General features: G+C 38.9%; 1 protein-coding gene across 23 annotated transcripts in view; it reads left to right on the top strand.

The window, feature by feature from the left end:
- Positions 1-23,622, top strand: part of LOC138287896 (neuronal cell adhesion molecule-like) — a 799,924-nt gene that overhangs the window by 589,964 nt on the left and 186,338 nt on the right. For 18 of the 23 annotated variants that reach the window (XM_069228870.1, XM_069228868.1, XM_069228866.1 and 15 more), the window contains 4 exons: positions 2,505-2,522; positions 11,127-11,232; positions 13,401-13,597; positions 15,877-15,999. In XM_069228870.1, coding sequence (XP_069084971.1) covers positions 2,505-2,522; positions 11,127-11,232; positions 13,401-13,597; positions 15,877-15,999 — 444 coding nt within the window. The remainder of the gene's footprint in view (positions 1-2,504; positions 2,523-11,126; positions 11,233-13,400; positions 13,598-15,876; positions 16,000-23,622) is intronic. The other 5 variants (XM_069228880.1, XM_069228863.1, XM_069228882.1 and 2 more) reach the window with 1 other exon arrangement.

Below are 23,622 nucleotides of genomic sequence, written 5' to 3'. Positions count from 1 at the left end.
AGTAATTATGAAATACTATTTATAATGTTTGAAAAAAAAATCTATGGCATGTTAATGATTACTTATATTATAACAGAAATACAACAAAAAGTAGACATGTTCAATGCGGGAATGTATGTCTTTTGATAGATTATTGCCAGCTCCATTGAATGCATGGTACATATTCCTCCATTGAATTCTTCACAACTTATGCTTAGTTGATGTAAAAGGTCTAGGTTATCTATCTATCTATCTATCTATCTATCTATCTATCTATCTATCTATCTATCTATCTATCTATCTATTTATAAATATATGTATACATATTTATATGTATATGTATGTATTTATATATATCTATACACACACACATGGATAGATAGATAGATAGATAGATAGATAGATAGATAGATAGATAGATAGATAGATAGATAGATAGATAGATAGATAGATAGATAGATAGATAGATGGTTTGGGGAACTAAATGCGAAGGTCCAAACGTAGCACCTTGAACTCCACTTTCACTTTCACTTTCTCAGGAAACCAGTGTAAGCTGAGAGCCAGTGTACTGTGCTCATTACTTTTCATTGACAAGCTAGCTCTACTCACTTTATTCTGGACCTTCTTTGGCTTATTTAATGTACACATGTGAATTATTATCTATACACCACACTGTGCATACATAGCGTAGTTTAAGCATGATAATCATCCTCAATAGGGATATATTTTGAAATGTAAAAAGAATGGTAGGGTACTTTTAGGACATTTTCACATAGCAATTGTTTGTGTTAACCACCTCAGTGAATTGTTTGTCCATTAAGAGAAAACGCTTCATAGAAAACCTGCATATTTAAGGTCTTATCTCATTTTTTCCTGAGAATAAATCCTTATTGGTCACAGAGGGCTAGATATACAAACTATTTTGGAGATGCAAAATCTTTCATTTGTAAAATAGCATGCCTTGGGACTTCGAAGTCCAATGTACAAAGTGTTCTTTGCACATCAAAAATACCTTCCTCACTCTCTTAGTACACTTTGAGACCCTTACCTTTGCACGGACAGGAGGCTGGTAGTGGGCACCCCCTCTCTAGTCCAATCACTATGCAGTATATGAACGATAACTTATCCCTTACATTGATACTTATGTCTGCCCTTCTGTGAAAATTTTAACTTCACTTCAATATGGTAGACCAATGTTTTCCTTCAATGTTTTCGTTCCTTCAGAACAAAATGACTAATACTTGTTGGACGTGTGATTTAAATATGATGCTTGAGTACCTTCAGTGACCCAGAACTATTACATCAGAGAGATGAAGTTCCAGAAACTACTATGTAAATTTCTTCAAGACGTCACCACTATAGGGGTGTTATATTGCGTCAATCTGTACTTCTATGTTGATACAGTTAAAAAAAACAACTTTCTATTTACTTTTGTAACGTATGGATGGGCCAATATAGATAGGTATTTTTGCTCCATTAAGTTAGAAAGGAATACCTATGATTCAATATTTTTTCAGATGTTTGCAATCACACCTTGATAGATCACGTTAGCATGGGGTGTGTAATTTAGTAGGTAATCTTTCAAATATTATTTGTTGTTGTTCAAATATTAAGTTCCCTTTTGTTTCCATGTCATATAACACAATTCAGTCATTTACAGACTATAAATACAACATTGTTTGTTAGGCAAAGGGCAGCAATGATTACTCAACGTACAATTCCCCAACAAGAAGAAAAATACATTTGAGCATGTAACCTGATAAAGCAATGCAGAATGTAGAATATTTGAATCATTTTTGAATACATCATTACATCACTTCACAAATAATATTATATTTAGCGTTTTGTTCTAGGCAAAGCAATATCCTAAATTAAATGGTGTTTAGGAAGTGTCATCTGTGTTGTGGAAGGGTTAACTCTCAATTGCATTTTGCTGCAATGGACTAAAAATATATAGTAACAACTTTACATTTGTCGCCAAAAGCTAAAGGAGGAGACTGGGTGCAAGGGATATGGTGCATTTTAAACATTTAAATACATGATGAGTTCTGGCCCTTGTCCTTTCTGCCTTCTGTAATGACTGTGGAATATGTATAAAGGAGCTTCATTTTTAATAAGATTATAGGCAATTGCCACACGCAACTGAAGATTAATTGTAATTCTTGCTTATGTTTCAGACCTAAAGTAATTACTTGTCCAGTGCAATGTCTGCCATAGGATTCGGATCCCCCCCTTTGTGGGAGCCATTTTGCCCTCAAGCAGTTCTTTTGTTGTGCCACGCACTCTTGTGGAGGATGGATTGATGTGTGCCTCAGCACACAGGCAATACATTCCATTATTCCAGTGCACTTCCCACTCAATTGCTCGCTTCCCATGAGTTGTGTCTTTTTTAGGTCAATGTTACATGTATATTCATGAGACAAATTTACCTGATATCTGTGCTTCCGGCTGCCTTCTTGCTAACAAGTGATTTTCTTTAATCTTTATCTACCCGTTCCCATGCGGATTCTGGTGGTGATAAGTAGCAAAACTTCTAGAAGAACGTAAGTTTCTGTCTGTTCCAAGCAGTCAGTAAAGCCAAGGCTTTTGCTGTGTTATGCTGTTTCGTTGCTGTGCTTATGCTAAGCATCCAAGTGCTGTGGGAGTGGTTTTTACTATTACACACCTGTGTTTGCTGTGGCTATACCCTATTGCATGCAGTGTGGGGGCAGATTATTTTTGTTTTCCTTTTGGTTCAGCTTTTTGGTGGGAAACAGAATGCGGATTGTGTTAAAAACGAAATACGCACTTTTTTTATAGAGGTGACATAATCGCAAAACTGCATGCATTATTCTGTGCGATTTTAGCAATACACTGTTTGCATCATACAACAATCTAAAATTACTCGTGGCTGCTACATAAATGTACACTGCAATGTTTCTATGCTGCAAAATACAACGTATGATAAGATTGATCAGAAAGTGTACAGTATACTAGCCTGATTTTTTATCTGGTTTGAATACAGATTTTTTTTTTAAATGTCAATTAAATTGAAGTGCTTTCTAGATGGTTGGCAAATGGTTGTTGCTGAAATCAGTGTACACAGAATTCTTACTGATAATATTTCAGTATGTGCACAATCTTAGGCAAGCATACACCAAAGCATAAAATGTACACATATCTTTCAAAACCGAGAGGAAGTATGACACTATATTATGGTCTCCCATGCCCACCAAACTACCTGAGACTGGGAAATACACATATCGAGGATAATGTCCTCCTGTTTAATGCTTACTATGTGGGAAAAACATGAGTGCAAGGACTCAAAGTTTTTCAGGCTTCCACTAATCGTGTTTTAATGTATTTTTTTTCCTTTTAGCCTTTCTGTGCCTTGCTCTTGGTCAAACTCTGATGATGAGAAATAAGTCCTTGTCTCCACCACCTGCACATAATAGGCACTATACCTTTCATACAAGTGTGTCTGTGAGGGCAGTGTGTGTATGCGTAGATTAATCACCAATCACACCACACCCACCCACCAATTGGTAAGCTGATGGGTGCTTGAGCAATGACCTACTTACCTACTATCCTACTGCCACTATAACATACTGTTGGATAATGGTAAATATAGCTTAAAGAAATCCTAATACAATTGTATTTTTTACAGATTTTCATTAATAATCATTAGTGCTCCCCTCTGGCTCATTTAAAGAGGGTCCTTAGTGATTACGCTCATTCACATCTTGCTTGATGTGCTGAAAGTAATGTCACCTCGAGAGCAGTAACCAAATATTACCAGTCAGCATTGTGATGAGAGGAAGGAGGCAAGAGAACCATGTAGGAAGGTTGACTTAGGCATATCTATCAATAATAGGCTTTTTGCTGTGGTAGCCTTCATTAGTACACTGTGATTCTTGAACAGTTTTCAGTATTTGGTTGCATTCAACATATGGTGGTTTTAAAATATAGGACCTCATTACAACTTTGGCGGGCGGCAACCGCCGCCTGCCAAGTTGTAACCGCTGTGCAGGCGCCAATGCGGCTGCACTCCCGCGGTGGCCATTTGAACATCCCCGCTGGGCCGGCCGGGATGATGGCCGCAACATGGAAGCCGGCTCCAAATGGAGCCGGTGGTGTTGTGGCTGTGCGACGGGTGCAGTTGCAACGGTCATGCTTTTCACTGTCTGCTATTCAGACAGTGAAAAGCTCCATGGGGCCGTGGCAGGGGGCCCCGCGATTCCCCTTTCCGCCAGCCTTTTCATGGCGTTTCCTACCATCATGAAAAGGCTGGCGGGGGGGGGACTTGTAATCCCCTGGGCAGCGCTGTAAGCAGCGCTGCCCTGGGGGATTACAACCGCCGGGACCAATATGGCGGGAAACTGCCGGTCCCGGAAGTGCGACTGCGGCGCTTCCACTGCGGTCGTAATCCCATGGGAAGCACCGCCAGCCTGTTGGTGGTGCTTCCGTCGAAACAGCCCTGGCGGTCTTTGATCGCCAGGGTTGTAATGAGGGCCATAATGTCCATTAAATGACACCACACAACTACTCAATCTTTGAAGCATTTTGTTCTCTAGCTTTGCACATAAAAGTTGTACTTTTGAATATTTAAAAATAGTTCCTTTCCCAATTGTTCATTATAGAGGACAATGCAGTGGAATCAATATTCCATGTGCTCATTTTTTCACGATTTACACACACTTTACTTTGTTTTCTTTAAATAAAGACATTGTTATATTGACCGTAGGCCGATGTACATTAGAAACACAAGTAACGTTACTGTTAACTTTTCTAATGCAACAAAACACCATATAACTCCATGCAAATAACAAGGCACTTATGAACCACTCACACATCTGATTAAGAATGCAATATGGAAAAAGCCAAAACAATTGGAATGAAAGAAATGAGACGAGGAACAGAAAGAATATGATGAGGGGAAATACTTAGGGGGTGATTCCAACCCTGGCGGTCCGAGACCGCCAGGGTTGGGGACGGAGGAAGCACCGCCAACAGGCTAGAGAGTAACCGGTCCGCCACGTTCTAAATCAGGCCTAAAGTATTTTGTTGTAAGTTATGTGAGTGGAGGGATAATAAGACTTACTAGAGTTGACTGATGTTGTAACATGTTTTTTATAGAGATGCTAATAATATTTTAAGAAACAATGAAATAAAAAGACTCTAGGAAGGAAAATGGGACAGCAATAAAGAAAAAAGGAAAGAAGAGGAGACATAAGGAATGAAGAAAAACATTGAAAAATGGAAAAGGGGTTTAGGGGTGTAGGAAATGAATGAAATAACTAAGGGCCATAAGTACGAACACTTTTTCCCATAGGCACAGAATGGGTAAAAACCTTTGCTACATCTGGCCCTAAGAATCAATTTAAGAAATGATGGTAATAAAATTATGGCAAAGATAAGAATATGAAAGGAATGCAAAATGAAAGATGGAATAAAGAAGGAAAATAATTAAAAGGAAAGAAAAAAGAAGCAATGTTAAAGACTGCTGTCAAAGAGACAATTACATTATTATGATGTGAATGAAAGAAAGGAAGAAACAGTGGAACATATTGATTTATGTAATGAACAAGAAAGAAATGAAGTAAAAAATAGAAACAAAGAAACCAGTATTTTATCTAAAAAGAAACGTTATAAATTAAATTGAGCAAATTAACCTTGAGATATGTATATATACATGTAAGTAGCAATGGCAATGCCAATAGGTCAAGCTTATAACAGAAAATACCTCATCAGTCATGCATAGTCAATAGTGCGTTTAGTAACTCAATAAGCCAGCATACTTGCACGCTTACACTCATCCTTGAAGCCATGTATCCTTTCATCCACCACTGGCTCGTTTGTGCAGTCATAAAACTGATCCACAGTGAAGCACACACACAAACTCAGCAAGTATAGGCAACACAATTTAGAGAATCAACATGGAAAAAAGAAAATGACATCTAAACATGATTGGCAAATGCTTGCGAAAACAATATACCTAGCAGGGGAATGGACACCATCTTGGATTGCTAATGTGTACAGTGCATAATTGTATCGATCTAAGATGGCCTAATTCTTGTAAATGTGATGCTATTCTTAGAACGGAAAAACAATGAGACACTGGGTAATAACGTCTCTAGATTGTGTGGACACCTGGTTAATAGGAATGACCTGTAGAAGAAGTGCATGACAAGCAAGTAATCCAAAACCACTGCCTGGGGAGTTGCTGGCTGCTCAAAAATAACTGCAAATTAAAAAACAAGTAGACAAATGAATGAGGACCTAACCGATAAAAGGAGAAACTGGAAAGGACTGTCTCACCAGACCTGGCACTGTAGTGCATTGTTTTCAGACAGATTTGTACTGTCGTCAAGAGAAATGCTGTTACTCCCAGCACAATATAGCCAATGAATGGGCTGACCCATTGTCCATACACAATTTTCGAACACCAAGCTTTGCCAACAACTTCAAATCCCATGCCTACTACAGTAATTTGTGAGATTCAGTTTAACAAAACACGGATCTGCAGGTTTTATACAGTGATAACAGTGTAATAACAATCCAACCTTAAAGAGCTATTGCATTTAACATATTGGTTTTACAGTAAATAATGAAGGCATGGCACTTGTAATGTAACTTTTCATAATAAACAGATCACAATTATAGCATAATTTTGCAATTGAAGCAATCAGGCCTATTGTCTTTATCATTGGGTTTACACCGTACCCAACTCAAATGCACTGTAATGAGCATAAGCGTTTCCACTAGGCAACCACCAGGCTTTGAGTCAGTGCTAATATTCTACTAGCAGCGTTTCTCAGGCGGGATAACCAACAAAAAACCCTGGCCAGCTACAGTTATCCGTAATATTCTATGCAACAAAATATCTGCCTACTGGATTTAACACAGTACAATAACAGTCGCCCCTTGAAAACGTATTGGCTATAACATACTTTCCATGATAAATCAGGCATGCCTGCTGTATTTGTGATAACTTTTTATAATAAACAGTTCAGACCTATGTCATCAATTGTGTTTGCATTATTATTTGCACTGAACCATTTAGGTCTATTGCCTTGATTGCTATCTTCTCACCGTAACCAATGTAGGCCTACTGTATAGAGCATAGGCTTTTCCAAAGGATAGAACAACAGTCACTCCTTTTCAGTGGAAGCACATGCTAATCAAAAGCTTGAAGGGGGAAGATAAACATGTGAGCAGAGTCTAAGCCCCTCTCTCGGTGGTGCATTTTAAGCTCTTGTTCTGCTGGTCATCTAGGGTTTGACAAGAGCTACAGTTTCAAACTAGACCTACAAATGATTGTGCACTGATCACAAGTTGAAAACTATTGCATTATAATTTTCCAGAAGAGCATAGGACCATTATGCAATTAGTAAATACCATCACACCATTAAACCATTATTATTATTTTGATTTATTTTGTACGCCTATTGTGCAGTGGCCTTGTAAGTAATGAATGCATTGCAGGTATGAAAGTAGCATACGCTAAATGATAGCATGCATTGAAATCATGATCTAATGAGATCTTTATTTATGGTATTTGTTTACTGTGGGATTTTGTTATTTGGCTGCATGTTGTGTTCCAGGCACTTGATAGCACAGAGTGCCTATAGCATAGGCGTAAATACCAATCAGGACCCTGTTGCTCAAGAGGCAAGCCTTGGCACCTTCAGAATCATGTTTACATGAGGCATCAGCAGAGGACAGTCATTTGAGTTTCTGGACATGGTTGCAAGAGCATGATCCTATGGGGGAAGAGGCAGAGGTTGGTTAGTCTTTAGATGTTTGATGAGTGGCTTACATCCATCAGGTGGAGGTGCAAGTTGAGGTGTGAAATCCCTACTTTGATAATTTTACTCTAAGCTTCTTCCAGCTGACTTTGGCTTGGATGAGGCACTTAACACTTTCTGATCTTAGATTTCTGCCATATGTAATCTATTCTCTTTTTACTAAGTTAGTGCTGCACAAAGCTCGCCTTGTGTATGATGCACAGAACTTTACAATTCCCTTCTTGATCCACAGACAACCACTGGCTGTCTTTCAAGGCTTGGGTGGCATAATTCAACTTTCCCCTATTTGAAGTGAGTGATGACGTTTCGGATTTTCTGGAGCTTTTCTAGCTATTTTTGTGGCACCAGTAGGCTATATTGCAATAGCCTTTTTGGGATATATTTAGAGCTCTTGTGATTTCCACTCAATGGATCGCTTTCAGAATAGGGCATACTCTTTGGGTATCAATTATGCTTATCAACCTAGCACCTAAATACTGAGCCTGGTCACTGTCTGACCATCATTATGGATATTGTCTGTTACAAAATAGATGTACATCTAGTACTTCAGGAATTCTGTGTAAGAGTACATGATTTTCCCATTGGTACAAAGCAATAGCTCGCCCCTTTGCCTCCACTACAGCTTGGGATAATTATTCAAAGTTGACTTTCAGAACTAAAACTCTCATTATACAGTACTAGCTTATTGAGTTATGTTTATATGTGGAAGAAACTAGCAGAGGCATTATTTTGGAAAGGTCTGATTTACCTGATTTACAGTCAATAGTAGTGGCCTTAACTAAAATGAGACCTACCTTAGAAAGATTGAATGTGTGATGAAATAAAGGTATGCAGGTTTGGCTTTTCCACACCAGAAAGGATGTTGAAAAAACGGAGAGAGAGAATGGTTTGTGTGGGTGGATATTTTAGGCCAATTCTAGATTGCTTGCTATAAATAGGCATAACAGATGGTTTGGATGTAGTGATTTTACCAAAAGCCTAATTTGCAAGATATACCGGAGATACCATTCTTCTTACCCATAGTTGCACAAAGCAGCTATTCTTAGCAACAGGATAAATAGACAGTAGGCATGACGCTTGAAGATCCTATGGAAAAACTGGTTTAAACTTTATAATCTAACATATATTTCGACATATACCTGATTATGAGTCACCTTTAATGTCAAATAAAGTATAAAATCCAGTGTAAATCACAAAATGTGGAGATCTCTGGTCCAATAGCAACATTTTACAGGGACTCTTGTGAAGTTGCTAGCAAAAGCTCAGATCCAAATTACGAAAGTAGATTGTTTGCTGTGCAAATTGCCTGTCTGAGCAGAGAAGTAGGTGGAGGATGAACGGGATGGCCTCATATATCCTATAAAGATAGTGTAATCCTTCTCTTTTGTGGACACTGATGTCACACAACAAACCCAAAGATGACTCTACGTCTTTAGTATGCAAATGAGGCTAAAGCACATGTTCCCACCACAGAACATATAGTGGAGGAAAACAACACTTAATGGAGTAGTACAAAGTAATTTCTGTTGCTGTTTACACGCATCCTGCAGAACAATAAGTGCAGTTCAAGGAGTGATTCATGGACCATCTTCATGCTTCATGCAGTAGAGGAGATGCTCTGACACCCTCTGAAAGCTATGCCTGAATTTCCCAGGCTCTTTCTGAGAGGCTCCCCCCAATAAGAGAGGTACAATGACTGACTGATGGCCCTCAACCTCCCATGGGCCATTTTGTCAAAGAGGCCTCTCCGCAGTCTAGGCAAAGTATGATAAAGCAGTATGTGAAATCACCACTTTGTATTGATTGGTATGCAATCTGCCCGTGACCAATTACTTCTCTGTGCAGTTGCACACAAATATAGAGTGTGCTTGCATAGGAGTCTGGGTTGTCATTACTTTGATATGGTTTAGTGTGTGGTAGGAACATTCATCTCAGTGCACACATGTTTTTGAGCTTATCTGGTGTTTTTGATCATGATGTAATAGATTGCACATCTCACTGCTTCCCAGTTGTATCCATTTACCTGCTGCCTTAGGCTATTTTTGAGACACCATTGTCTGAGAGAGAGGTACTTAGGATACCAAATAATGTGGGGTATCCTCATTATGTGCACAAAATACAGCTTCCATAGTGAGGTTGTAAAAGAACACAGATAATGTGCATCAATTCTTGAATGGCTGGATGGTCAGAAAATTGTATGCCTAAAAGTTTCCCCTAACTAAGCTCTTCTTTAATGACTTAGAGCAAAGGTGCAAAGAAATTGAATATAGGGCCTGAAAGAAATCTCAGAGGATGGAATATTCCATCACAAATTTGACAGATATCTTCTATGCCATATTATGATCTCCATAGGATATAATGGATCAAAGTATGGCAGATGGGATAAATGACACGTTTGTGATGGAGTATTCCCCTCTGCCAAGATCTAAATCAAGCCCATAGTCCTAATCTCATCATACCAAATGCCTCCAGTTCACAAGTACTGACAATGAAATACCATCATGCAGAGATGTAGAAATATCATAATAAATCAAAGAACTAAACGTGGGAAGAAATAAACATAGTTTCCAAAAAAGAATATGGAAAAATTGATATCTACTCAAATTAAGGGCACAACATGTATTTATAGGTGAACTTATGGTCAATAATCATACGAAAAGGTCCTGCTGGATACCTAGGTTTCTTTGTAGGCTGCATGTTGTATTTATGGCATCCGTTGGCATAATTCCGAAAGGATTTCGGTTCCAACACCCCTAGCTTGATCACAAAATCAAACTTTCCCTTATAGATTATTTTATGGTTGTGGTGTAAATCCGTAAGACTTAACATCAGAAGGTTCATGATTGGGTCTCACATTCTTTTTTGGTATCAGTGCCAGCTTATCTTTTATCCAATGTCATATCTAGTTGAGGGGGTCATATCAGTGTCACCACATCTCCACAACCATTCATGCCTTCAGCTCGCTTTGGCTGTGTTCTTGGTGAAATTAATGTGTTTAGCCAAATTTTAGAAACTTTTTAAATATTTTCTAAAAGTCTCGTATTGAAGTGAGTCAGCAGCTCTGGAAATGCAGTTCTAACGTGTGTGTCATAAATGTATATATTGCATTAAAAGATCTTGTAAACCATGACCCTACTTGCTACCATCAAGAACAATGTTTTGAATATTTATTAAATCCTGATAGAGAAATTAAAATATACCTTTTCATAAAAAGACTGTCTTGCCTTTTAAGAGCTGACTGGAACCCTCACCATGTTTTATTATGTACAAAAGTGTTGACCTCGCAATTGATAAGTTGACAATAGCATATGCATGCATTTTAAGACTCAATTTGTTTGTTCAATATCTTCCACAATGAAGTTCCGCAGCCTCCGACCATTACGCATCAGTCGCCAAAGTATCATGTCGTGGACCCGAGAGAGAATATCGTGATTCATTGTGAAGCCAAAGGCAAGCCCCCTCCTAGGTCAGTATAGCTATGTTTTGTGTTAAAGAATGCATGTCCTTGTTTAAAAACACTGTTATGCTCCATTTCACATCACGCGTAATACAGTAAATTTAGAAGATCTCCGAAAATCGCTCCTTTACCAGAATCATAATGGTCGCTGAAGTGACTTCATATAACCTTTGAACCCTGGCATGATGTTACAGGAAGTGACCTTCTTAAGAGATCTTCATTGGAACCTTGAGGCTGTATTTTGTTGATAAACAGTGTCTGACAAAAGGCACAGTAACCGACATTCAGTGATGAGATGTGATTAATTTCAGAGGAAAAAATATAAAAACGCCAAGGATTCCAAGTAGGCACATAGGGGTAGCAAGTGCTGCCCGAGCTAGCCCTGAATGACGCCAATTTCATAACACCAAACCTTGCCTGGACTCAGAGCTGGAAGGCACAGCACGAGCTGTCTCTTGTAGGTTTTTTCTACAACGATCTGTTTCTGCCTTTCCATTTTATATCACGTCTGCACTTTATTTTTGTGTTTTTAATTAATGCTGATTGTCATTGTGATAGCAAGTACTGCAAGAAGTCCAAAGAAGTATCTGTACAACACACGCAATCCAGTCTGACTTGTTAACGAAAATTACACACATTATGAGGTGTAAGTGTCTCATGCTCCAATGCAGAATGTTAAATACATACATTTTGTATTGGTAATATTTGGGATAATGATTGCTGTGGCTAGCAGACTGGGCATTTAGTGTACAGTGGGGTTCAATCCGTCACCCATTAGCAGACTGTGCATTTAGTGTACAGTGGGGTTCAATCCGTCACCCTGCAATTAAATACCCAAAAAATCAGTGCGTAGTTGTGCTGATTCTCACCGTCCTGTCCCGTCCCCAAAGCCTACCACTCCTCTCGCCCTGCAGAATCATCCTTTTAATACCAGCGTGGACAATCGGCAGTGCCTTCCATCTTTAGTGTAAGCGTGTGCCTTGGCGGGGTTTCAGCTGATGTATTCTGTGCATCAGGCTGTTGTTGGCCACAACGCAAAAGAAAAGGGGTCGAGAATTCACGAGCCTGCATTAAAGGGTTTACTGGTGAATAGCCAACCAGCAGAGCTAGGCAAACGGCTGAAGTTTCCTCAAGTAATCTGAGCGTGGTGTGTGGAGGTGTATAAATAGGAAGTCACACAACGGCACTGCACATGATCACAAAAGAAGCCATACACGTTGAGATATGTAAGACATTTGGGACCTGAATCACGCGATCCTTGGCATATCGATTTTAACCAAGCCAGTCGGATGGTTCACTGAGTTAGCACCCACTACTTTCATCGTTTTAATCCTAGCAAAACCAATCCATCCTTCAGATGTCATTAAATTAATATCACAGGTAATAATGACACGTTTTTTACCAGCGAGGAAGCCACCAAAATATAGTAAGAAATGCTAGTTTGAAACCTTTAGTATTGTCATTAATACTAAAGTCCTCTGTCATAAATTTACTGCTGAAGTGGGGAAAGGAGGTTGTTTCAGGCGAGGCCACCCTGGACCAGTAGCTGAACACCCGCAAACACATACTTCTTGCAGGCACTTTTTCACAGCTGATACATCTGGAATCAGAAGATTAATTATTATTTAGTAATGTCTTAGGGAAAGTGGCTTTCTCTATAGGAACACTTATTTTCCCTGTGGAGATAATGTGCATGTTTATTGTACAATTACATCTCCTCTCATAATGTATTCTTGTGGCTTTTCCACCTCGCACACTTCAGATTTAGAATATTACTGGAAGTCTACTGACAGTGATAGATTTCCAGGAGCACGCTTCGCTTTCTTTGTTAATTGCGTAAGTGTCAGAAATGTGCAACCAATATCGGAGTAGCCTACAGTGGTAGGTTTCCAAGATTTAAAGCCTTGGGTTAGAACTCAACAGACATACAGAAGAGGAATGATTGTGAACCTCTGGACCTATTGAAGTTTTTTTATCATCATAATAATGGTGATAGTAATAAGACAAGCATATGTTAGGGCAGTCAATTGTGGGCAAAATTGCGAGCACCTCATTTTCTGCAGTGGTTCTGTGTGTGTTTTAATTTTGTAGATCCATCAATTCAATTCCAAAGAGTGAACACCTTTTTGCATCTTTGCCTTGTATTCCTAATTGTCCTATTTTTCGTTTCTTATCAGCTTTTCTTGGACACGAAATGGGACACATTTCGATATAGACAAAGACCCTCTTGTAACTATGAAGCCCAACTCCGGGACTCTGGTAATTAACATTATTAATGGCGGCAAAGCAGAAGCATATGAAGGCGAATACCAGTGCATTGCCAGAAATGAGCGTGGCACAGCAGTTTCGAACAATATCGTGATTCGACAATCCAGTAAGTGCAACTCAGAATCTTGCCTCCTATGACACGACTTAGGAGTTGATTCAGGTGAAGTGCACTATGATTGGACAAGGTACTTAAAAAATCCATTACCCAAGTGAGAAGAACTCCTACTAGGTACTATTATGGTATCCAGGACTGGTCTCTTCCAATCTGTGGTATATTTTTGAAGCTTAACCTCTTGTAATTGCACTAGTGGATTGCTGTAGCTTGTATCTTTCAAATTTATGTCCGAAAAACAATTTATATGGTTGACTGCATTACAAAGTTTGAAAAAGTGAGGATTCCTTGAAGAGGGGCAAGGCAGGTGTAGTCTTCCTTTCGTTCTTGTTTGCTTTTGTTTTAATGGCCTCATATGTAAAATAGTTATGGAACGATTTTTCCCTTAGAGGCGCATCCTGTCAGCGGTAAACAGTTAACATGTCCACTTAATTTATGTTCTGCCATGAAACTTTCTGTTTAATTATTCTCTTTTTTCTTTCTTTGGAAAAAGACATCTTTTTAATCATCAAAGAGATCTTGTTAGAAGGTAAACTATATGTCACTGAAGTCCTGGCTGCATGAATGCACCTTTTCCCAACTTTTCCATCAAAATGATGCCCACAAAATTTTTCCTAATTAAGTTCTGTACTTTGTTTGATTTACCCAAATATGTAATTCATGGGTAGTGTAAAAAAACATTGCAACAATAGGTCTTTTTTTGGTAAACCTTAAGTGATGGCACTTGCTATACTGGCTGGTGCCAAGTTCAGTTTTGATCACTTTGAAAACCATCAAGTGTCTTGATCTGTAATTAACATTTAAAGGCAATTTGAATCAATAGACTCTGCTGAGGAAACGTATGATGCAAAGAGAAAACAGGAATTTTAACATTTGATAATCTAGGTTATATTACAGTTAATGATGAAAGGTTATCTGGAGTGATAGTCTACTCCTGCTAATCACTAATGTATCTCACCAAACCACACGAAAAAAATCATTGAAAAGTATTAGGATATTCTAGAAGCTTTATGCTGTTGCTCATGAAAGGATTTGTACTCTCTTTTAGTTTTCAGTCTATGAGCACTGATTTTCTACATTACCCAGGTTTATTTTTCCTGTACCATACCTGTACAGATTGGAGTAGGTGTTTTACAGCAATATTGAGATTTTAATTTCGACCTGGAATATAGACTTTAGAACATTGACTACTACTGTTCGATCAAGATTTGTGTAGATAGGTAATCATGAATTTACTATCATTAACACCACAGGTACTTGCCTTGAAGATATGTGTATCCTCAAGTGGATGTGGAGTTCAAATAGTAAATCTACACTTACCTATACATACTTACCATAAAAACATATTGGCAGGCAATATTATGGAGTCAGTGTTGCAGATCGATATTTTGTATCTCAATATTCTGACATACAACCTTGGAGTAAGGACATTCTTCTTCATCCTCCATTTTAATTAGCTATAATTTTAAACATGTCTGTGTTCAAACACAGCAGTGTATAAGCATAAATATATTGTCAAAGCAAAGATACAAATGTTCTAAACCCAGTCATTCAGTAAGCGAAAATTAAACTCAGGATTTCTAAATGCTACTTCCCTTACTTTGTCATATTTATTATGAGAGAAAGGTAACATGTATCCTGTAACTGAACATTTAAAAATACAGATAAGAAACTTGATTTTATGGTTATTGAATACACATTCACTCTATTTTAAATTATAGTTGGACGTTTTAAAACCATCATCCATTTTTAAAACGATGACCTAGGGAGATAAATTATTTTGGATGATCAATGACAAGAGATGTCCTAAGCAAATGTTAAGGGCCCAAGTAACTGCACTGTTTCAGATGTATTTACATCAACCTACGCGATGACAGTAAGTAGTTGTAAGCAGAAGATATATACAGAGGTGAGTTAGAAATGCTAAATTAGAATTTAAGGTGAAAAAGGTAGGGTGTAGGAGTTGCATGAAAAGAGCTGTACAGACAAAACAATCATTGTTACACAGTTACACTCCTCATGTGCCACACAAAGAGACTTTCCGTGTATTTTGGGTCATAGAAGAAGCCAAACAGTCTTTTTAGTCACCTTTTAAATGTGGTAGATACCCAACCTGCAACAGTGAACATTCCAGGGATCAGAACAAACACTATCTCTCTCAGCACAAGATCCAGGGCAGATAAATACATGTTGAACATCTCTGATTGTTAATTAATGATAATGAGTTACAAATTAGCTAATAAACTATTAATGATGTCCAATATCTAATACAGGATCTCCTTTGTGGACTAAAGAGAAACTAGAGCCAATAATAATTCAAGATGGTGCATCACTTATCTTACCGTGCCGACCACCTCTTGGATTACCACCTCCGATCATATTCTGGATGGATAATTGTGAGTATTAATTTATAAGCTCTTCTGAATTACTTGATCTTTAAAGAATGATATTAAGTTCTTGTATGCACTCCAATCTAGAATCTGACACTCATGATCCTGCTATGGGTTGCCTACATTCTTGCAGATTACAATCCCATCAAAAATAGTTAATGTTGTAATGTAAGTCAAGAAGTAATAAATACCCAGTACATAAAAAGATAATTTTCATGAATATTTTATCATTCCACAGCACCATAGTGTGTTTTATTAAAGTAATAATTATGAGAGCTGCTACACATGTCTCACTGTAATAAAGGGTTACTGGACAATTGAGTGCCTTGCACCACATCAAAATACAGCAATCTCACTGGCTACTCTGTAAGGGCATCTAGGGGCCTTAGGCTTTGAGGGGCATAACCGTTCCTACATGAGGGGATATGGCACCTGACTTCATCCATCCATGTTGGAAGCTTGAGGAAGCTTATAAAGGGGATGTATAAGGAATCCCTTGCTATGCATTTCAGATTCCCCATTATGAGGATAGAGAGTAGCCTAGAACCACATCTTCCCTTAATGACCTGAGGTTCCATCCTTCTGATTTCACAAAGAAATCCCTGGAAATGTGAATATACATTATCTTTTTTTTAAATTGTATTTTTATTTTATTACTATATCGTTTACATAAAGAATAACTTTGCATCAGATACAGAGCATCAACAGGTTACTAGACAGTACATTCAACAGTTACCCTTTCCATCTCCGGGGACTTACAACAATCAGGAGAGAGGAAAAAAGGCAGCAAAATATACATCTTTTCCCAGTATCCCATCTCCAAATTGAGTATGGAACATGTTTATATTCAAAGAACACCACTCCTGTGCTGGGGGTTGGGTTCCAGTCCTTCTTATATGTCCCTTCACTCCCCTGGGTTCCCGCTCACTGGCAATTGTTGGTTCTTGCATCATCAATAGTGATGACCAACTCCTCTTTACATGTTCTGCATTTCCCAGGCGCTCCATATGCTCTGAAATTTCTTCAGACATCCCCTCCCTTATATATCTTTTTTTCCCAGCATTTTTTTATGCTCCATTGCAGTTTCCCATTTATCATATTTGAAAGGGGATCTGTCCCCCCACTTTTGTGCTATGTCCCTCTTTGCAATCGTGCATCCCAAATTAATCAATATTTTCTGACTTATGGTAAAGTCCATGGGTCCCCACATACCCAACAGGGCGGTCCAGGGCTGCAAGTCCAATGGTGTCAATGTTGCATCGTCCAGTGACTTTCACATTTTTTCGCAAATTTGTCTCAGTTTGGGACATTCCCACAGCGTGTGCAGTAGTGTACCCTCGTATCCTCAATCTGTCAGGCTTCCTATTTTATGGAGCAGTACCCTTGTATAATACATCCTGTTAACTATCTTGTTCAGGCAGTAGCTGATTTTTGTGACTTGGCGAGGAAACCCCAGTGCGGTCAGCCAGACCTTGTTCCCAGCGTGCCTGTAAGTGTGCTAAGGGGCTCTGCATATTCCTCATTAAGATGCCCTATGCAAGTGACACTCATTTTTTTAATGCATCCGTCCATCAATCTAGACTCAAGGGGGGAGTCTTCCCGTGTTTCCTCATTGTGTGGTATGCATCTTTGGAGTGCACGTTTCAGATGTCTATACCTTAGCCACTGTGTAATGTGCATCTTGTATTCTCCCTTTTTAATTCTCTGTTTAGTGTATTCCACATTTCAATGATTGTTTTTGTTGCTGGCCCTACATGTGTCTCTAGTTTCCCTCCATATAGTGTGTGTAGGTAGCTCCTATTTCCCATGCCCTTTCTATCTAGGTGGAACGTCAGGTCCTCCTGTTCCAGATATGCCCAATCATTCACTATCCCCACTTTTGCTGCCTCATAATACTTTTCAATGCTTGGCAGTGCTATACCACCCTCAAATTTACTACACTGAAGCTTTTTCATGGCTATGCGAGGCTGCCTTGCGGCCCATAGCAGCGTTCTAATCAGTGCGTCTGCTTTGTTGAAGAAGACATCTGGTATTCTGTGGGGAGAATTTTGGAGTACATAAAGAAACCAGGGCAGTGCTATCATTTTAAACATGGCGGCCTGGCCCATAATTGACAATGGCAACCTGTTCAAATGTTTTATGTCACTATCTAGCCCCTGGAGCTAAGGCAGAATGTTAACCTCATAGTGGACATCTGCAGTTTTTGTAATCCAGACCCCCAGGTATTTAAACTTTTGGGGTTCTAGTCGGAGTGGAAGTGGTATGTCTCTTTCCTTTTTTCATCACCTCACTGGGTACAGTAGGGATTTATTCCAATAAATCTGGAATCAAGAGTGTCTGCCCAGGATCTCAAATAAATCTCTCAGTTGGACTAGTAATTGGTCCAAATACATTAAGTATAATGGAATATCATCAACGTATAATAAAAAATGCGCCTCACAACCCAGTGAACCAGACCATTCCCATATTTGTGCCTCAGTCCGCATCCATGCAGCCAGGGCCTCAATTGCCAGCACAACCAACATCAACCAACATCGGTTACAGGGGACATCCCTGCCAAGTCCCTCTTTTCACCGGGAAGCTCTTACATATTCTACCATTCACTCTGGCCCTAGGTGCTGTATATAATAGTTTAACCCGTCTAGTGTAAATGGACCCAAACCCCATTTTTTCTAAAAGACCAAATAAGTATGACCTCTCTATGGAGTCATACGCTTTGCTTGGGTCAAGTGATACAATCACTCTTGGGTCACTCAGTCCCCCTACCTCTCCAATGTTATTATGTAATCTACAAAGATTAAGTTTGGTAGATCAGTCAGGTATAAATCCATTTTGATCTGGATATACTAGATCAGTGATCACCTCTCACAATCTATTCGCTAGGTCTTTTGCTAGGATCTTGGTGTCTGAATTTGACAATGTTAATGATCTATATGACTCACATTTGTCTCTGGGTTTGCCTGCGTTGGGTATTAACAGCACAGTTGCAGTTCTTTGTTCCTTGGAGAGCGCTGCTGTCTTGTATGCCTCCAAACACGCCTCTTGCAGCAGTGCTGTGACTCTACAAGACAGCCTACAGAAGAAATCTATAGTTAACCCCTTGGGTCCTGAAGCCTTATTTGTCTGTATTTGTCCCATTGCTAGGGCTATTTCTTCTACTGTCATAGCTGCCTCTAGTTCTGCCATTTGTTCCAGTCATAGACGTTTCACTGTGCAGTCTTTAATGAAGTCCAGCATTTCTGATTTGAAGGCTAAGGGTACTGTTGCCCTGCAGGTAAGATAAGCATGTGTTTGCTTGGTGCAGCAGGGCGCAAGCGAAGCTGTTCGGCAGGATGCTGGCCATGAAGCAGCCTGCAATGTAACACAGCACCAAGAAACTCTGGAGTATGCATGCACTATAAATAGTTATAGCATAACACAACATATAACATTATGTAGGAACAGTATGTATAATTGTGCAAATGGTCTCAAAGCTTCTCATAAGAACAAAAGATGTAATAAAGTACACCTTCAAAGTAAAACATAAATGAAAGGTAGAGATAACTACTCAAAGTAAAGTTGATTAGAGACCTTGACCACATCTGCAGACAGTAAAAAATATAAAGGAAAAGCTAATGAATCTTTCCAATGATGAAAAGAAAGCAAAGACTACTGAGAGCCGAGAGGCAAAGAGTACTGTAGACTTAGTGCGGCAGTGGAAAAGGTTTGATATACATAGTTAGTATGCTCAATCATGTAGTTTTCTGAGTGCAGAAGTAACTTGTTGATTGTCATCCTAGAACCTCATGCTAAACAAAGTGTTTTTAGCCAAAGTGTGAGGTGGTCTTTAGTAAGCTAAACACCCCAAATTAAACTCTTGGTGACAGTGTAGATGGCAATATGTGAAATAAATGCATCAAATAAGAGAAAGGAGATATATGTGTGCCTGCTGTATTTGATGTACTGTTTGTTTATGAAGTGAAAAACTAGATGTTAACACCAGTACATTCCAATAATGCATTCTTCTTCTTCTTCTGATTCTGATTATTATTTCTATTATTATTACTATTATTATTATTGTTGTTGCTGTTGTGATTATTATTATTATTATTGTTTTTATTCTTATTTTTAGTAGTATTAGAATTATATTATTGTTGTTGTGAGTAATATTAGAAGCAGTATTAGTAGTAATATAATAGCTGTTTCATTAGCATTCCAGTACTAGTGTTCCACTTCGAAATGTGCTACTGTGTTGTATGCATATATTGTGGAATTATGGAGTGCTAATCATACTATTTAGCCTCCTAACAAAAATCCAGTCCAGTCATCCAATAATCACCTTTTGGTGAACATTGTGAACAGTCAACTTCAGAAATTTGCAGACATTACAATAATAGTGATCAAATAATTCTAAATGTGTATTAATTCTTAATTAATCAGAATTGAGGGCCTGTCCTTGTGGAACTTTATTTTGGATGAGTTTTCACTTGTTAATAAAAATCTATGCCAAGGTTTGTTTTGTTTTGCTTTGTGTATTAAAGATCCTATCATTTCTTTGAACATAAAAGCAGGTTTGATGTGATCTTTAATAAACCTGCTAAAACATAGAGTTCAAAATCTTTAATTAACAGTAGCACAGAGCACCCCATGGAACTTACATCAGATGATCCCAGGTTGGTGACCTGTGGTGCAGGGAGTTATTACATCTATTCAGTGCTATCACCCACATAATCAAATAAAATGATTGGCATAGTAAGGAAGAGGACAGTGCACAATAAATTCAAAGTACTGAAATAGTCAAAGAAATGTGTGTGAGAAACAGAATAATGCCAAATAATCCAGCATTTACACATCTTTATGATTTTATTGTTTTTAGAATTATTGATGGACCACATGGATTTTCTGAATGACTTATGTAATATCTTTATTAATTATAGTGTAAAAATTGTGTATTGTAAAATACCATTATTTCCTATAATTCTAGTATTTATATATTTTTTGTAACATTAGGAGGACAGATTATGTCACGCCAGTAGGTTACATTTTGTGCTGTAATTTAAAACAATAACAGCCATAGAAATATCATACAGCAAGGCTTTTCTTACAGATTGTTGTAGTATTTTGTCTGAAATTCCTAGGGACATTGCATGGATATAGCAGTATATTTCTCAATCTCAGTTAAAATGTAGACAGCCCAACTAATGGACAAATAGACTCTTGTGCTGGCGCACCTACTGTAGGAAAACCTTTTACTTTTTTTTTTTAACAGCCTTGATGCCCTATGAGATCTTTAAATTAACAGAAATATCATCCTTTTTCGATTATTCCTTAAACGTTTTGTGTAGATTGCATGATGGAGGAGAGCAAAAATATAGGAGTCACAGACGTGATTTCTATATATGAATTCCTTTAGTAAATTTTAGGAAAAACTGCAGAAAATATACCTAGTTACATTACACAGAATGTGCCATCTGCACTGAAGTCAAATTCTTAAATTTCAATATTTTTTAACTTGGAGAGGTGGACTGGGTGAGGGTCATGGTTGAGAGTAGTGGGCAGTGTGGACGGGTCAAATACTGCACAAGCGTGTTTGGTCCTTAAGGGGAAACTTGAGGGGTAACTGTGTAGTGCGTAGCTGAATGCTTTGCTCTGAGTTCTGCCCTTTTGAGAACAACTTTTGAGTACAGCCATACAGTGAAGATAGGGTCAATAGAAGCAGTGTGTGGGCATAATAGGCTTTAGGGGAGCTGAAGGAAAACTGGAATGAAAACCAGGCCCTCCCTGTAGTGCCTGTGGCTTGGGGGCACCCACTTCAGTGATTAAATGAATGATGTTATACATGCACCACATCCATTCCTTGAGATCCCATAGGGTCTAGCCTTTGCCAGTTGTGCTCCGGATGCAGGGTATCAGAACAACAAATTTATCATTGTTTATCAAGGTGAAGATGGTCTGCACTCTAATCCCATGACAGCAACCTACCAGCCTGAGTAAGTGTAGAACTAAGAATTACACTACCCATGAAAAAAAAGGGAAGTGGAGAGAGAGAAAGAGACAGAGAGAGAGAGAGAGATAGAGAGTATTTGTGTGTGTGTGTGTGTAGTTTGAAATGAGCCAAGTTTGTGTACTGGGAGCCAGTGGAGCTCCCTGAGGGGTAGTGTTATTTGTTTTCTCTTTGAGAGTTTGAGGATGAGCCTCGCTGCCAAGTTCTGGATGGTTTACAGTCTTCCGTGAGTTGCTTAGTGATCCCTGTGTAGAACATTTTCTGTTGTCCAACTTACTGGTGACTAGGTGTGAGTGACAGTTTATCTGGTGTTGCTTGGGAGCCATTTGAAGATCTTGATCAGCATCTTCATGATGTGGAAGCAGGATGCAATAATAGATTGACTTGTGCAGTCATGTCCAGTTTGGTATTGAGGATGATTCCAATGTTCTTGGCGTGGATGTTGGGTGTCAGCATTGGTCAGAGTTCAGCCAGCCACCAGTTGGAGTCCCACCATCAGGTATTCTTGCAGAAGAGCACTACATCTGTCTTGTTGGTGTTAAGCTTGAGCCATTTGGCTTTCACCCAGTTAGTGAATTTGGTCATGCATATTTGTTTCTGGTGTTGTAGTTCTTGTCAGAGAGGGTGGGTCTGAGTTGCGTGTCATCAGCATGGGATAGGATGTTGATGTTGTCAGCACAGATGATGTTGGCCAGAGGGGCCATGTATGTATTGAAGATGGAAGGGCTTGAGGCACTCCCCAGATGAGTCTGTGGTTTTCTGAGGACTAAGGCACCAGCGTGACAGCTTGTGTTCTGCCCATTAAGAAGTAGCAGATTTGACAGCAGGCTGACAGCTTGTGTTCTGCCCATTAAGAAGTAGCAGATCCAGCGGGGAATGGGTCTTTGGATGCTAATGTCATGCAGGTGTCTGATGAGGATGGGGAGGGAGACTTTGTCAAATGCAGCTTACAAATGAAATGATGAGGACAGGCTATGAATAGCTCCACAACTACAAAGTTATAGCTCGAAAGCCAAACAGTGCAGAGTGCATTGAGCCAGGTGATCTTCAAATACTATCAACAAACTAGGATGGATACTAAAAGGGCTTTCACATGCACAGTTCTGCTGCCAAAGATGGTAAATGGTGGCAACACAAAAAGGAAGAGAAAACAACAAAGCACTTTCCTAATGAGACCTAACTCCTGTGGGTAACCGAGGAAGGGAAAAGCAGCAAAGTGCAGTAAAAGTACAAAAGGGTGCACACTGGTTTGAAATGGAGTAAGCTCAAAAATTGACGTTGCCAAGTATCAAACACTATCAGAATTGCCCTTTTAACTGATGCAGCCTCTTCAGCCCTCAAAGTGATGATTCTGTATAAGTGTGCTTGGCCCTTATGATCCAGAAGTATTAAGGTCTCCAAGACCCAGGTGCAAAGGGCTTTCCTAGTTTCGACTTCCCAGTTTTTTTTAAATAGTTTTGATGCCCGTCTATATCTTGCCCAATGAAATTTCTTTTTATGGATGATTGGTGAGTATCACATGAACAAACACAACCTGCTCACCTTACTTTATATATTGCAACTGATTTTTTGAGAACCCTGAGTGATATAAAGATTTCTGACATGGGATGTGGCCTTCACTTATATCCTTGGCCCTTTTGATCTAG

This window comes from Pleurodeles waltl, chromosome 4_1 (assembly GCF_031143425.1).
Source record: "Pleurodeles waltl isolate 20211129_DDA chromosome 4_1, aPleWal1.hap1.20221129, whole genome shotgun sequence".
In the NCBI taxonomy this organism is placed as follows: Eukaryota; Metazoa; Chordata; class Amphibia; order Caudata; family Salamandridae; genus Pleurodeles; species Pleurodeles waltl.
Note: the sequence above shows the minus strand (reverse complement) of the source record. Positions and strands in the feature narration are given on the sequence as shown.